Source organism: Cryptomeria japonica, chromosome 11 (assembly GCF_030272615.1).
Source record: "Cryptomeria japonica chromosome 11, Sugi_1.0, whole genome shotgun sequence".
In the NCBI taxonomy this organism is placed as follows: Eukaryota; Viridiplantae; Streptophyta; class Pinopsida; order Cupressales; family Cupressaceae; genus Cryptomeria; species Cryptomeria japonica.
In genome coordinates, this window is record NC_081415.1 from 51,433,720 (window position 1) to 51,448,304 (window position 14,585).

Here is a 14,585-nt window from a genome sequence, read left to right on the forward strand (position 1 = left end):
TATAAATTCCCAATCTGGAATAAAATGGAACCTCCACGAACAAGAACTTCTTAGAAATAAATAAATTCTTCACTTCTAACTTTTCTATACCTCTTTCTAACTTCAACTTCTCTAAAAACCTACGTGAGAAATGAATTCCAATCCGTCGTTTAAGTAGAATTTCCTTACAAAACTACTAAGTTGGCGAAAGGTTAAAATTGGCAGCTACATTTAAAATGCGTCATGTTTCCCTTGACAAATTGCCATTCAAACAAGTCCCACAATCAAAGTTCAGTTCAAAATGGAAATTTCCATAATTCCTCAAGTTATGTTATAAATGCGGAATATTCCCTTTACTTGTGTTGCCAAGTTGCTAATTGTGAAAATCTTTCCATTTTGGATTCAAAAGGATATTTTGAAAGATTTTCCTTTCCTAGAAGAATTTTGCTGATTTTTCCTCATGGAAGAAAATCTTGATCCTGTGGATTTTTGAGAGAGAAAATTCCTAGAGAGATTTTTATCCTGAAAGAACTTTTTTCGTGTTTTTGAGTTCATCTTGTTCGGAGGGAGATTTCTCATCAATCAATCACTTTTCCTATTTTTTTCCATTTTGAGCTCCGAAATTCAAGAGAGAAAATTCTCTCACTTGCTCAATTTTTCAGTGCCTTGGAATTTCTTCATTTCTGACGGAATTCTTCTTCTTGAGTAAGGAATTTTGATTTTCTTCCTTGTCTTGAATTCTTTCCCTTTGCTTGGAATTCCATTCTCAATTTTATCCTTGGGAAGAAATTTTTAAACCTTTGGAATTTTCTTCCTCTGCCTTGTTTTGGTGCCCTATCTCCAACTGGGTGTGGATTTCATACCTCACAAGAATTTTGCCTTGGAGGAAATTTTCCTTCTCTGGCTTAATTTGGTGCCCAACTTCCATGCATGGATGGAATTTTGATGCTCTGGAGGAATTCATGTCATGGAGAAAAATTCCTCCATGACACCATTTTAGCGCTCACCATCCAATCCTGGGTGCTAAATCCATGCTGTGGAGGAAAAGCATGTTTGGGAGGAAATTCCTCCACCACTCAATTCTAGCGCTCTGACCCCTTGCTTGGGCATTGAAACCATGATGTGGAGGAATGAATGCTTTGCAGGAAAATTACTCCATGCCCTTGATTTAGCGCTCTCCTTCATGTTTGGGTGGCATTTTGATGTTGTGGAGGAAAATGACTTGGAGGATGGAGTTCCTCCTTGACCTTTGTTTGGCGCTATCCATCCAACCTTGGGCACTAAAACCACCCCATGCAAGAACCCTTTGCCTTAGGAAATATTCCTCCACACCCCTCATCTAGCACTCTATCCCAAACTTGGGCACTAAAAACACATGCTACAGGAATTTGGCCTTTGGAGGAAAATTCCCCCACAAGGCCATTTTGGCGCTCCATACCTGGATTGGGTAAATCTTTCATGTGATGGAAGAAATTTTGACTTGGAGGAAAATTCCTCCACAACCCAAATTTGGCATCCATTCTTCTTTTGCAATCCATTTTTACCAAGGTAAAGGATTTTTCTTGATTTTCTTCCCTGACTTAGCCATTTTTCACCTTTCCAGATTTGGATGCCATTTTTGGATTTTGAAGTGGATTCCTCTGTCTTAGGAGATTTTTCGTGCTTTTTTTTACTTCACGAACTTTGCACTTAGCCATTTTTGATCAACTGTATGCTTTTTCGATTTTCGGCCTTCAATGTCATGACCACTACCTAAGGTGGACATGCCAAAAATAGACTTACTAAAAATAGTAAATACTTAAAAACATCAAAATTAGGGCAAACTGGGGCAAGATGACACTAAAAATAAAAACTGCTAAAAATAGTAAGTTTGATTTTTAGTAAAATTAGGCCAATCTAGGATGCAGTGAAACATACTAAAAATAGAAACTGCTATAAATAATAAGTTTATTTTGACAAAATTAGGCCTATCCGGGACGTAGTGAAATTTACTAAAAATAGTAAGTGCTCAAAATTCGCTCAAATTTCAATAGGAGCTTCGGGCTCACACTTCATTGCAGCATTCAGATTTCCCAAAACCCTAAAGAAATGACCTCAAATCTAAGTCTGAAGGGAAAAACCCTAAAATAGACAAAACAAGTTTCAGACTTAGCCAAATTTGCTCAAACGACTTGCAAAATTGATCAAAATTTATCAAAACACTTGCAAATCAGGATAATCGAAGGGATTGCCACGAAAAGACCCAAAGAACCACAACCAAAAGACCAAGAGGACCAAAAAAGCAGGGGGGTCCCATTTGCAATGGGGCAATGTGTGAAAACGTCACAACAAGAGGAAAGGCTCAAGGTTTCGAATAAAGAAGGCTTCTATCGCACCATCAACATCAAGCATTCAAGGAAGGAATTTTCACAATCTTGAATTTCCTTCGAAAATCCAAGAATCATTGCCAGTATAGCTAAACGGAAGCTCTAAGGCAAAAGTGATCAAGACAAGAGATAGTTTCAAAAGACTTAATCAAGTTAGAGGATCAATTTGAGCAAAGTCATCATTACATTAGTCACTTGATAATGTTGAGTATCAAGAGATATGCCTCATTTATCTACAACTTATGATGAGTTACAAGGATCAAGCAAATTGAGGTAGCACCTAGTCACCATTTATCCAATCATATCATTCTATGATAAGGTATCCAGATTCAATGTACCTAGCTCATCCAACAAGAGATAACTACCACACATGGGCACAAAGTTTGATGCAACCATCATCATCTATTGGTGAATAATTCAATGAAGGATGTGTCCCATCAAATGTAATTTTGTCATTGGTCAAGCATTAAATGCCTTGCAATGGGTGTAACAAACCCTAATTAGGGTTTCTATCTTTCAATCTTGGCCATTGATTGTCAATCAATTTGAGCCACTCAATTGTAATGAGAGCGCTATATAAGGCTCAACTTATTCATTTGTAAAGGTTAAGAGTTAATAGATAATAGAGTAGAAGATAGTTAAAGTAGAGTAGGAAGAGAAGGCAAAAACTGTTGCCAAGACATTGTTGTGAAAGGCATGTAAACTTCATTGAAGATATGGTGAAATTGATATGTTGATTCAACAATTTGCATGATCTCTACTTCTCATTTGATTTTCATGTTGTTTAGATGAATGGAAGACTTTGTGTATGATCAATGGTGAAATTCGTACATCCATACTACTAACACCTTGTTGATGGTAAAGTGCCTTGCGTAGTCAACTAGATCCATCTTAGCCAAGCTTAACTTCAATTATCGCTCCTTCATTGATATGCATCAACTTGATGGTGTCTATGCTTGTGGTGATGATTTGAAAATTATCAAGCTATCCTTAGAAGATTGCACTAGCCTTGTGGAGATGTTCGTTGCATGTCAAAGCAAAGCTTCGTTGAATTTCATCAAAGATTGTCCATTGCTCTTACATTCCTAGAGTTAAAATGGCTTCCTCAACCCTCATCCTTTTTTCCTTTTTTATTTAACCTAGTGCAATCCCACGTTCCAGCAATATTCAAAGCATTCAAGGCATTCAACTTAAGTCCACCTTGTGACTCCAGCAATATCACATCATATACAACTGAGTCTATCCAAGAGCACATCAAGACCTGACATTCGAGAATCTTCAAGTCATCCCACTTGATCATGGAGCTTAGCATTTGGGAGTCTTTGTTCAAGAGAGGATAGAATACTTAGTATTTTATTTTGTGTTGCATAGTGCGTAAAAACACCATCAACAAAATTGGCGCTAGGAGGGCATGATCATTGTGAATGCCTGAATAACTGAACTATAAATCTTATCAATTCATATTTGCGGAAGTTATCTCAAACTTTTCTACTCCTCTATGCTCAACAGAATTAGCTAATAGCAAATGCATGAATGCAAACTCTTGAGCATGCGAATTCAGTGGAAAGAAAAGAACGTTAGACTATGAACTGGACTTGCAAAAGAATAAGCACTTTACGCCATTGGAACTAGTTGAACTTTCAAGCCAAATTTGAGATTTACAAGATCTCTTTTATTCCAAAAATCCAAAAAAGTGAAAAAAATTCAAAAATCAAATATAAGAAAATTCAAAAAGAAAGCTTTCTCAATGGAGCAGCACCACCACCAAGATGAGCAAGAAGTTGATATCCTTCAACTTTGGTGTAAATTGAATGCACAACTTCATCCACATAGTTTGTCTGACTTTGCATCGCCAAGACAATATAGAATCCATGAGACGAATTAACACGATGAAAGGAATTGCTTGACAGATGGAATCGGCAACACAAGGAAAGATCTTCTTTCGGGGTGTTCTTAGGCCATAGGTAGAAGAAGGCTCAATGCCCCGATGAGCAATGATCCTCTTTCAAGATTCATAGGAATGATCGAAAGTCAGCTAGCTGTGAAAGGTAGACTGCGCTTAGAGAAGATATTGCTACCGTCATGGTGTAGAATTCACAATGAACCCCACTCCGAATTCACTTGCCTCCTATGCCAAGAGGTTATCAATGGAATCAAATGCCAATTCAGATTGCCAATCCTATCTTGGGACGAGTATAACAGGGATAGAGCTTGGAATGCCTACCTTGCAGCTACTAATCATAGAAGAGTACAAAAACAAGGCATTGCTAAATCATTTGATACTGAAGGGAGCCAGTTGCAAGTCAATAACACAAGTCCACATGATAATTAATGCATTGTAGACCTTGCACCTAAAGAGGAGTACCCTACAACTTCATCCCAAGAGGAAGAATCACAAGAAAATAGTGTAAGTGGGCCGATTGAAACAAAGGCAGTGACAGGTGATGATCAAGATGTCAGTCTGACAGTCAAGGAAGATAATGATTTGCATCTATTGCAAGAGGAGGAATTCCTTGAAGAGTTTTTGTTAATCCTAGAAAAGGAGATCCTTGAGAAGGAATTGCAAGAAGTTTTATGTAGCAACTTTGAAGGAGAAACAATCAAATAGAAGTATTGAAGGAAGAACTACAAGTTATTGAAAGCAAGCTCAATTATGAAGAACCTTTCGAGGGGGCGTTGAAAGACCTCATAGAAGAAGCACAAGAGGAGTCATCGCCCACGTTCCAAGACAAGCGAGTTGCTACAAGTGGCATGATTCATCATCAACTCCGACCTCCCGAAGCATTATTAGAATAATGGCCAGCTGATAGCATGGGTCAATTTGATACAGTGAGTAATAGCTTTGCCTACCTTGTATCCAAGGAAGTCAAAGAAGCAGTGGAAGATGTTCAAACCACCAGATGATTGACCTGCCTCTCCCCGCACTACTAGTGGATGCTCAAGCCCGATCAACCCATTTCCATCTCAGTCCACAGCCCTTCCATCTTCTCTACCTTCCACCCCTCTATGCCTTCACCACATTCTCCTATCCTACCATCTCCACTTCCTTCCGTACATCCTTACATCCTTCATTTCATTCTTTCCATTTCCACTTCCCTCACCTCCTCCCATTCTCCTTCACCTTCTTTCTTTCTATCCTTACTTCCTACCTCACCATTCTACCATTCACTCTCATCTCCTTTCACTACCTCTCCATCTTTCATCCTTCCCCATCCCTACACCCTTTCTTTCCTTTATCTCTCACCTTCCTACCTTCCATCACCCCACTTCCTACCTTTCTTACTACCTCTCATACCTTCCATTCCCTACATCATCTAACCAACACCTCATACTCTTTACCCCCTTACTCCCTTTAACCTACCCATCCATTACCCACAAGCCTTTACCACCCTACCTCCTTTCTTCCTCTATCCTACCCTAACCCACCTTCCTTGCTATCCTAGCCTATACCCCTCCTTGCCACGGCATCCTTTCAACCCTTATGCCTCCCTATTTCTCGACACCTTCTTCACCACTCCTTTACCCTTCTACTCCCCTTAGCCTACCTTCCTACCGCCTTCTTTACCATTCACCTCCTACCTACCGCAACACTCACCCTACTCCACATCCCTTCCTTACTTTCATGGCATCCCTTCACCTCACCACCTTCAACTCCCCTTCACTGTCACACTACAATGTTTGGACCCCACCAAAACTAAGAATGGAGAGTGAAATATTTAAGGCATTAACAATGCAGCCTCACAAGCCCAATCATCATCACCCTTGGAAAAAGTCAATTAAGGCTTGCCATTTTTCTTTGATGATTTCAAAACATGAGCTGAGGATTAAATCATTTCCATTGCTATGCCAAGTCAGCTGAGACAATGACAAAGAGCGAATTAAGAGATGACCAACATCCTTCCTTGCTAATGACCGATTACATCCCTTGTCCAAGCATCCTTGAGCTAAGGATATCAGTGCATTAAGCAATTCACGCCTTCCTTGTCTAAGGATATTACATCCCTCGACTATGGATATCGACAACCTTGCCTTGGCGGACCTTCCTAGCCTAAGGATATTATATCCTTTGCCTAAGCATATGGGCGACTTAAGGCAATCATGCATCCTTTGACTGAGGACTGCGTTTTCAGTCAGGTTTATTGATGTTTTGTAAAAGTGAATTCATCCTCCATACACAGCGATTTCCATCAAAGCAAAAGCAAGGTCAGTGAAAAGCGATTCTGATTTGAAGACATCGAATTCTTTCCCTTAATTGAAGGCAACTTAGATTGGGATAAAGGCGAGGTCATTGGAGGCATCAAACTTGATCACTTTTCACAGCGAACTGATCTCTGTTACAGCAAATTCCCTCTCATAAGTGAGATGAATTTGATTGGAAGTTAAGGCAAAGTCTTTAAAGCATAGCGAGCTGACTTCCCACATCAGCAAATTGATCAAATTTGACATGAAGTTTGATGCAAGCAGTCATAAGGCATAAAGGAGGAGCTTCACAACTTGAAAGTGATTTAATACATGCAAGGGATCAGCTCATGGTGATTCAAGGAAATGGATACAAGAGAACAACGATGTGAAGATGGACAGCATTCACATTCCAGGGTACTTGAGACCTCAACATAAAGATCTACATTCGAAGGAACATATCAAATGGAGCTCAACAACATCTAGGAGGAAAGGCTCAAGGTTCGAATAAAGAAGGCTTCTATCACACCAACCTTATCAAGCATAAGCATCAACATCAAGCATTCAAGGAAGGAATTTTCATAATCTTGAATTTCCTTCGGAAATACAAGAATCATTGCCAGTATAGCCAGACGAAAGCTCTAAGGCAGAAGTGATCAAGACAAGAGATAGTTTCAGAAGAGTTAATCAAGTTGGAGGATCGATTTGAGCAAAGTCATCATCACATCAGGCGATTCATAATGTTGATTATCAAGAGATATGCCTCATTCATCTACAACTTATGATGAGTTACAAAGATCAAGCAAATTGAGGTGGCGCCTAGTCATCATTCATCCAATCATATTATTCTATGATAAGGTGTCTAAATTCAATGTAACTAGCTCATCCAACAAGAGATAACTACCACACATGGGCACAAAGTTCGATGCACCTACCATCATCATCTATTGGTGAATAGTTCAATGAAGGACATGTGTCCCATCAAATGTAATTTTGTAATTGGTCAAGCATTAAATGCCATGCAATGGGCGTAGCAAACCATAGTTAGGGTTTCTATCTTTCAATCTTGGTTGTTGATTGTCAATCAATTTGAGCCACTCAATCATAATGAGAGTACTATATAAGGCTCAACTTCTTCATTTGTAAAGGTTAAGAGTTAATAGATAGTAGAGTAAAAAATAGTTAAAGTAGAGTAGGAAGAGAAGGCAAAGACTGTTGCCAATACATTGTTGAAAAAGGCATGTAAACTTCATTGAAGATATGGTGAAATTGATATGTTGATTCAACAATTTGCATGATCTCTATTTCTCATTTGATTTTCATGTTGTTTAGATGAATGGAAGACTGTGTGTATGATCAATGGTGAAATTCGTACATCCATACTACAAACACCTTGCTGATGGTAAAGTGCCTTGCGTAGTCAACCAGATCCATCTTAGCCAAGCCTAACTTCAATTATCGCTCCGTCATTGATATGCATCAACTTGATGGTGTCTATGCTTGTGGTGATGATTTGAAAATCATCAAGCTATCCTTAGAAGATCGCACTAGCCTTGTGGAGATGTTCGCTGCATGTCAAAGCAAAGCTTAGTTGAATTTCATCAAAGATTGTCCATTGCTCTTACATTTCTAGAGTTAGATTGGCTTCCTCAACCCTCATCCTTTTTTCCTTTTTCTTTAACCAAGTGAATACCCACGTTCCAGCGATACTCAAAGCATTCAAGGCATTCAACATAAGTCCACCTTGTGATTCCAGCAATATCACAGCATATACAACTGAGTCTATCCAAGAGCACATCAAGACCTGGCATTTGAGAACCTTGGAGTTGTCCCACTTTAACGTGGCCTAGCATTTGGGAGTCTTTGTTCAAGAGAGGATAGAATACTTAGTATTTTATTCTGTGTTGCATAGTGCGTAAAAGCACCTTTAACAGGTAGTATATTTGGTAAATCCATAAATGTAGTAGGCTTGGAAACATAACTAAATTTTGGAAGAAAATCAGTTGTTCCCCCTATTTTTGGCAGTTCCTTCAAATCCGGAGATCTTCTAAGTCAAGTAGACTTCTACATTTGGAGAAGATTATGGCAAAATTGCTAAGGCTGGCAGATTTTGCTAAATTCGTGGAGATTTTGGTTGTGGTTCCACATTTGGCTAAGGCTCCTCATCCCTCTTCAAGCACCTTGCACAGAAATGAGCATAACTTTTGTTGTAATATTAGATTTTCAACTTCTTAAAGGTGTCAAAAAGCTGTACAATCCGATGTACTTTGTTTTGTCTAACTTTGATCAAGGTGATTGTAATTGCAATTTGAACTACATATTGCTCACAAACATATGCCTGCACTAATAATAAAATGCTATTACTTGGAATTGTCATGGAGGTTTTGGTGCACATGGACATTTTATGTAATCATGAACTAATATAAAGTTCCATTGGCTGGGTGCTCATGATTTCTTACTTTTCTTTTCTTGTTTGGTCTATGGTGAGGAGTAAATCATGGGTAAAAATCATCCTTCTGTTATCAAATTGAATAAAAAGAACTATAAGATCTGGCAAGTTGAGATCCTGAAACATATATATATATATATATATATAGGCTAGCATTTCAATGAGTACATAGGATGGTCCATATAGCAAATTGAGTGTCCCTGCACTCTTCACAGCAAGATTTGGGAGATGTATGGAGTTCCTAGCAATCCTCCAATCCCAGTTGTTCCTAACTTGAAGAGTCTTGTACTTATTGTTCCTATTTCTCATTCTCCCTCCTATAGATACATCATACATCTATTTCACCATTCACAAATATATATGCTGTTCATAGTAAGCCATCTAGTGTGGACACAATATCAGAGGATAAGCAGTGTAGTTTGATGACATGCACTCAGATTATGTCACCACAATCTCCTGCTTTCACCAAGTTTAGTGTTGCTTCCGACAGGGCTTCTAGTGATTGGGTGCAATAACTCCATTGTTTCCTTGATGTGGTTCGTTAAGATGAGTATCTAACAAATCTAGAGTCTCTGTTTTGTGAGTACTATATCTTAGAGCTGGAGAACATTCATTTCCTCTTCGATGACAGTCTTGCAGCTGCTATTGTCCCTTTATCTTGGTTCTTGTTCTTCAACAGCCTCCTAATATACAGTGTTTTGAGTTGTCCCAGATATCAACTAGGCCTGGGACATCTAATCTGATCTTGGCACCTCTCATCACCAACTTGAAATCCAATGCATAGTTACTAGAGACTTCCTTTTTATCTTAATGGAAACCTTAAAAGGGGAGAGACGTTCCCCATCTGAGGAAGGAATCAATTATATTATTCTTAACATTGCCCGTACTCCTGATAGTCCATATTTCCGATATAATGCTTTTATATTCAGCCCAAACAAAAAACAATCATTTAAACCAACATTCTCAAACTACTGTGAGATCTCATAAAAAATAGGACTGCAATTAAAACAAATTCTATATAATCAAGGGTTAATTGATATGTATCATGCGTCAACGATACAACTAAGAGGTCAATAAGAATATGATTCTATGGAAGGGAGTTTATCTAAAAAAAAATTAGTGGAGCTGTTAATAAAATTTATGAGTCTTTTTATTATTAGATGGTTAAATAAATTTTATTAGAAAAATTAGTGGTAGAAGTTTTCGCTGAAATTTTTTAAGTTGGTAGTTCCATTATTTGTTCAAAAAATGCAATGGTGCATCCCAACATCATAAATAAAAAAAACGGAAAAAATTGGATCCAAAAGTTTACCCAAAACCCCTAAACTGGTGGACGAATTTCCTAGGGTTTGATCTTCATTTGTTTAAATGTCCAACCGGTAACAAAAATGCAATCAAATTCCATTTCGATATCAATTCATACCGCCGCCCAAATATTATCCTCCATGAACATCCGAATTTACATTCAAGAATGATGAACCTTTGATTTCTCTGCAACTGCAATCAAATAACGAATGCCCACCTAGGTTTATATGCATTTCAATCAATCGACTATAACGAATAAACATCATAAAGAAAAATGCCAACATTTGATCCAAACCGTAAATGGGTATAATGCAATTACATAAATTTCAATTCACATTCATAAAAGAAGCCCTGTGATGAATACCCAGGAGTCGATAATCTGATCAGATATCCTACAGACAACTGTTCCTAGTCCTAAATGGGTGTAATTGAAATGTAAAAACCTCAATTCAGAAGCCCAAAATAAATGCCTTTCAAAAATACGCACAAGTCCAACTTTGATCAGACGTCTTACATTCCTTTTCTTTTTTTCTTTAGTATCACTATTGTTTTAAAGACTATCATTATATATTAGATTTGTTGTTACCTTGGGAGCAGATGGAGCTACTGGGTGCCCAGAGATTGATTCAAGTGAATGAGCAGCTGACCTGTAAATGAGTTTCTGTTCATACAGAACCATGGCTGCTGCAAATCCAGCTCCCAAGGAGGCTCCCAGAATGCGTTCCTACAATGCATACACATAAGTTGCTTAATCAATATATTATGAGAACAAAACTATACCGTAGAATGAATCCAATCAGATGAAAAAAAAAGAAAAAAGAGTGCACTGAATTGAGCACCTGAGCCAGTATAGAAACCATGGTTTCTCCACACCAGAATAAGTATTTCCTCGACTATATTGTCCTCTGAACACAAATATAATCTGTGCGGTTCGTATCTGTATATATATTTCTAAAATGTTCCCTCCTTTATAGACTTTTGATTTTTATTTTGAAATTATTTTATCTATATTTATTATTTTTATTTTTTTTTAGAGCTAGTTTTTGGTAATACATTTGTTCTATTTTTGTTTTGAAAATATCATTTTTCTCATGTTTTGATTTTTATGCATAGAAGGCAAGATGGTTCATGCACTACTCCTAAAGAACTTAACTTGTCTTGTGAAAAGATTTTTATGAGTTTGATATTGAAATTCTAGTAAAATGATGATAAAAGAAGATAAATTTTTTCTAATTTTTTTTAATGAATAATCTTATTTAAATTTGCATTAATAAAAGTAAAATAGTACAATATCTATAAAAAAAGGAGGGTGGTTAAAAGGTATGCCCACCGCTCTATGTACAAAGGTCTAGTTTTAAGAACATATAAATAAAAAATGTGGGTCAAGCCCAACAAAAATTAAGCAGTTAAGGCAACTATTAGTGGAGGAGGATCATTATCATTCGGCTTCCCTCAAACATCATTGGGGGTGGAGTCATCAATGCATTCCCAACCAATAAGTGCATTGTCTTCGACATTCTCCTCAAAAGGTGATTGAATGTAGACCAAGGAAATTTAATATCCCCCTATTTTTTACTATTGAATAAAGCATTAATAATCATTTTGCTAGGTAAATTAAATTTTTGAATGAAATTAAAAACTTAAACAAATGATTTTGTAAATAAAAAGTATGATATTAGATATTGGATTTGTATTTAGTGACATGATGAATTGTATTTAATATAAAATAGCATGATAATTAGATAGTTACTTAAAGCATTTCTGATTTCAATTCTTATCATGATTGAGTTGTTAATAGTTCCATTCAAGTGTGATAGGAAATAAAAAGAACAAAATTATGCAACTGAAACCAAATATGAGAGCATGGCTAGGGTAGGAAATGCTTAGCAATCAGGTAAAATATGATCAATAAGGAACACTCTTGTGCACCACATAGGTCATGTAGTAAATGCATTAAAAGATAACAAGTGTTTTTAGAGTGATCGATATGCTTATGTAACATGGACGTTTTACAAGGTTGACCTTGCAGCACAACGGTAGTTGCGCCCCAGTGTTCATACTAGGTCTTATGTTCAAACCCCCCTAAGTTGTTTGCTCCATAGTAGATTTGACATAGTTTGGTGCCTCGGCATTCATGACTCTACCACTTGTTGCTCTCCCACCATGAAGTTGTGAAGTCACCGTGTTGGAGATTGTGTTGCTTGTTCTAAATGGAATTAAAAGAAGGACATGCGGGTGTTGACTAACAAAACTACCACGTTGTCGCGATGATGACTAGATGGAGGTGTTGAAGCCTCTTCATACGTTGAAGGAAGATGGAGGATTGTGTGTGATGGAGGGTTAAGGAGGAGATTCCAAATCACACATTGGAGAGATAAGGAAGAAAAAAAAGGCAGCGAGCTCTGAAGAGATAAGGGAGATGTCAACATGCACTGGAGAGATAAGGCGATGCCACACAACGGAGTCGTGAGGTGATGCCTAGTAGAGAGATAAGGGAGATGCCAACATGAAACAAAGAGATAAGGAGATGTTGTGTAATAGAGTGATAAGGTGATGCCCAACACAACAGAGAGATAAGGAGTTGCTAAGGGGTATCTGAGTGATAAGGAGCATAGAAGGAGTAGAAAGCACTAGGACGGCACGGGAGATATAAGGGTTTTAATGTCGAACATCTCTGAGGATGAGGTTCCTAAAAAATGGGGCCTCACTAGTAAATAGCTCTAGTCAAAAGCGATTACCAATCAAAAAAAACATGGACTTTTTATAACTTAAAGCAGTAGAAAGCACTAGGACAGCAAAGGAGATATAAGGGTTTTAATGTCGAACATCTCTGAGGATGAGGTTCCTAAAAAATGGGGCCTCACTAGTAAATAGCTCCAGTCAAAAGCAATTACCAATCAAAAAACATGGACTTTTTATAACTTAAAATATAATATGAAAGATTACTTACCATGCCCTTAATCATTGTATTCTAACTTGAATGTTCTACTTCCATGAAAGGTGGATGTCAATCTTCTACTTTTGGATATTGTCTTTATATCATATTAATTTATGAATGTATTTTTGTAATGAACATGTATCCATACTATCATGAACACATACTTAATATATGCACATATGGTTGGAAGTTAATCACATTAACCCAAATGCAAATATATGTTGCATACATGTATGATAACATGGACACATGTATACTCATGAAAACATATAGTTTCTAATATATATGTTTATTTTATGCACATTTGTAATAATTGGTTGCAACATGATAAATAACTTATAAATATATAAGTATATATATGATGTAACTTGCATGTACACACATATGTATAGTGGTTACCATTTAAGAGATTAGTATTGTAGCTCGACATCAAGTATGAACCAATATAAAAGATGGCATAAGGATTAATGCTTGCAAGCGTTAAAGGAAGTAGCCAAGACCTTATATATATATATATATTCACTTTTGAATACAATATTATAAAATACCAAATATAAGGATAGCAAAACATGATAATAATAATAATTTACTAAATGTTGGTATAATTGGATTGATAGAAAGATAACGTATACCTCAACTTAATTGGAAACAACCAATATGCAAGATGGAAAGTAACCATTACATAGTTGTTTCTAAAGAATTAGAAAATGCCTTCCTTAGGTGGTAGAAAATACAAGGAAACCTTTGTAATCATTTTTGAAATGAGTGATCTTAACATGAAAACATCCAAGAAAGGGCAAGCAAAAAGAATAAACATGTTTCAAGATTCATTATAGTATATACATAGAAGACATTTGCAGGAGGGCATGCAAGAAGATTAAGAACAAAAAAGTATTCTAGGTGTTTAGCAAAAATTTAGCATTCATTATATTCTTTTTGGCTTGAGGAAAACCCTCAAGGAGCAAATAGAAGATGTCTAGTTCTCTACAATATAAGGGTAGTGATATAATTCATTTTGAGGCTTTTTGTTGGCTCGATATTGACAGTGATCATTTGTTGCATTCATCATTAATCGACTTCATAAATTTGAAGTAGATTTCTTAATAATTTATTGCTTTTAAAGTTTATTTATATTTGGGAATGCCAAATTTCAATATGGAAACGAATAAGAAAGTAAAGAATAATTTAGGGAATTAAAACTAGTGGTGATTATAAGAGATAACTTAAACCAATTATATCCCAAAGAAATAATAGCTTATTTGTAACATCGAAAATGTAATAAAGTTTATATTTCTTATTTTTAGAGAATCATAATAGTTTAGTAACTCAACATAAAATTGAATACATTGTCTCTACATAACAAAAACCT

The 14,585-nt window shown here is 36.6% G+C and overlaps 1 protein-coding gene across 2 annotated transcripts in view; it reads right to left on the minus strand.

Annotated features, from left to right (window-relative positions):
* LOC131051407 (uncharacterized) overlaps nt 1-11,248 on the minus strand; it is a 36,335-nt gene extending 25,087 nt beyond the window's left edge. Inside the window, exons 1-3 of one of the 2 annotated variants that reach the window (XM_057985926.2) lie at nt 11,118-11,248; nt 10,865-11,002; nt 10,291-10,470 (exon numbers count right to left, since the gene is read on the minus strand). In XM_057985926.2, coding sequence (XP_057841909.2) covers nt 10,330-10,470; nt 10,865-11,002; nt 11,118-11,138 — 300 coding nt within the window. In that variant the 5' untranslated portion in view covers nt 11,139-11,248 and the 3' untranslated portion in view covers nt 10,291-10,329. Of the gene's footprint in view, nt 1-10,290; nt 10,471-10,864; nt 11,003-11,117 lie in introns of those variants that run through there. The other variant, XM_057985928.2, reaches the window with a different exon arrangement.
* Nucleotides 11,249-14,585: the final 3,337 nt, after the last annotated feature.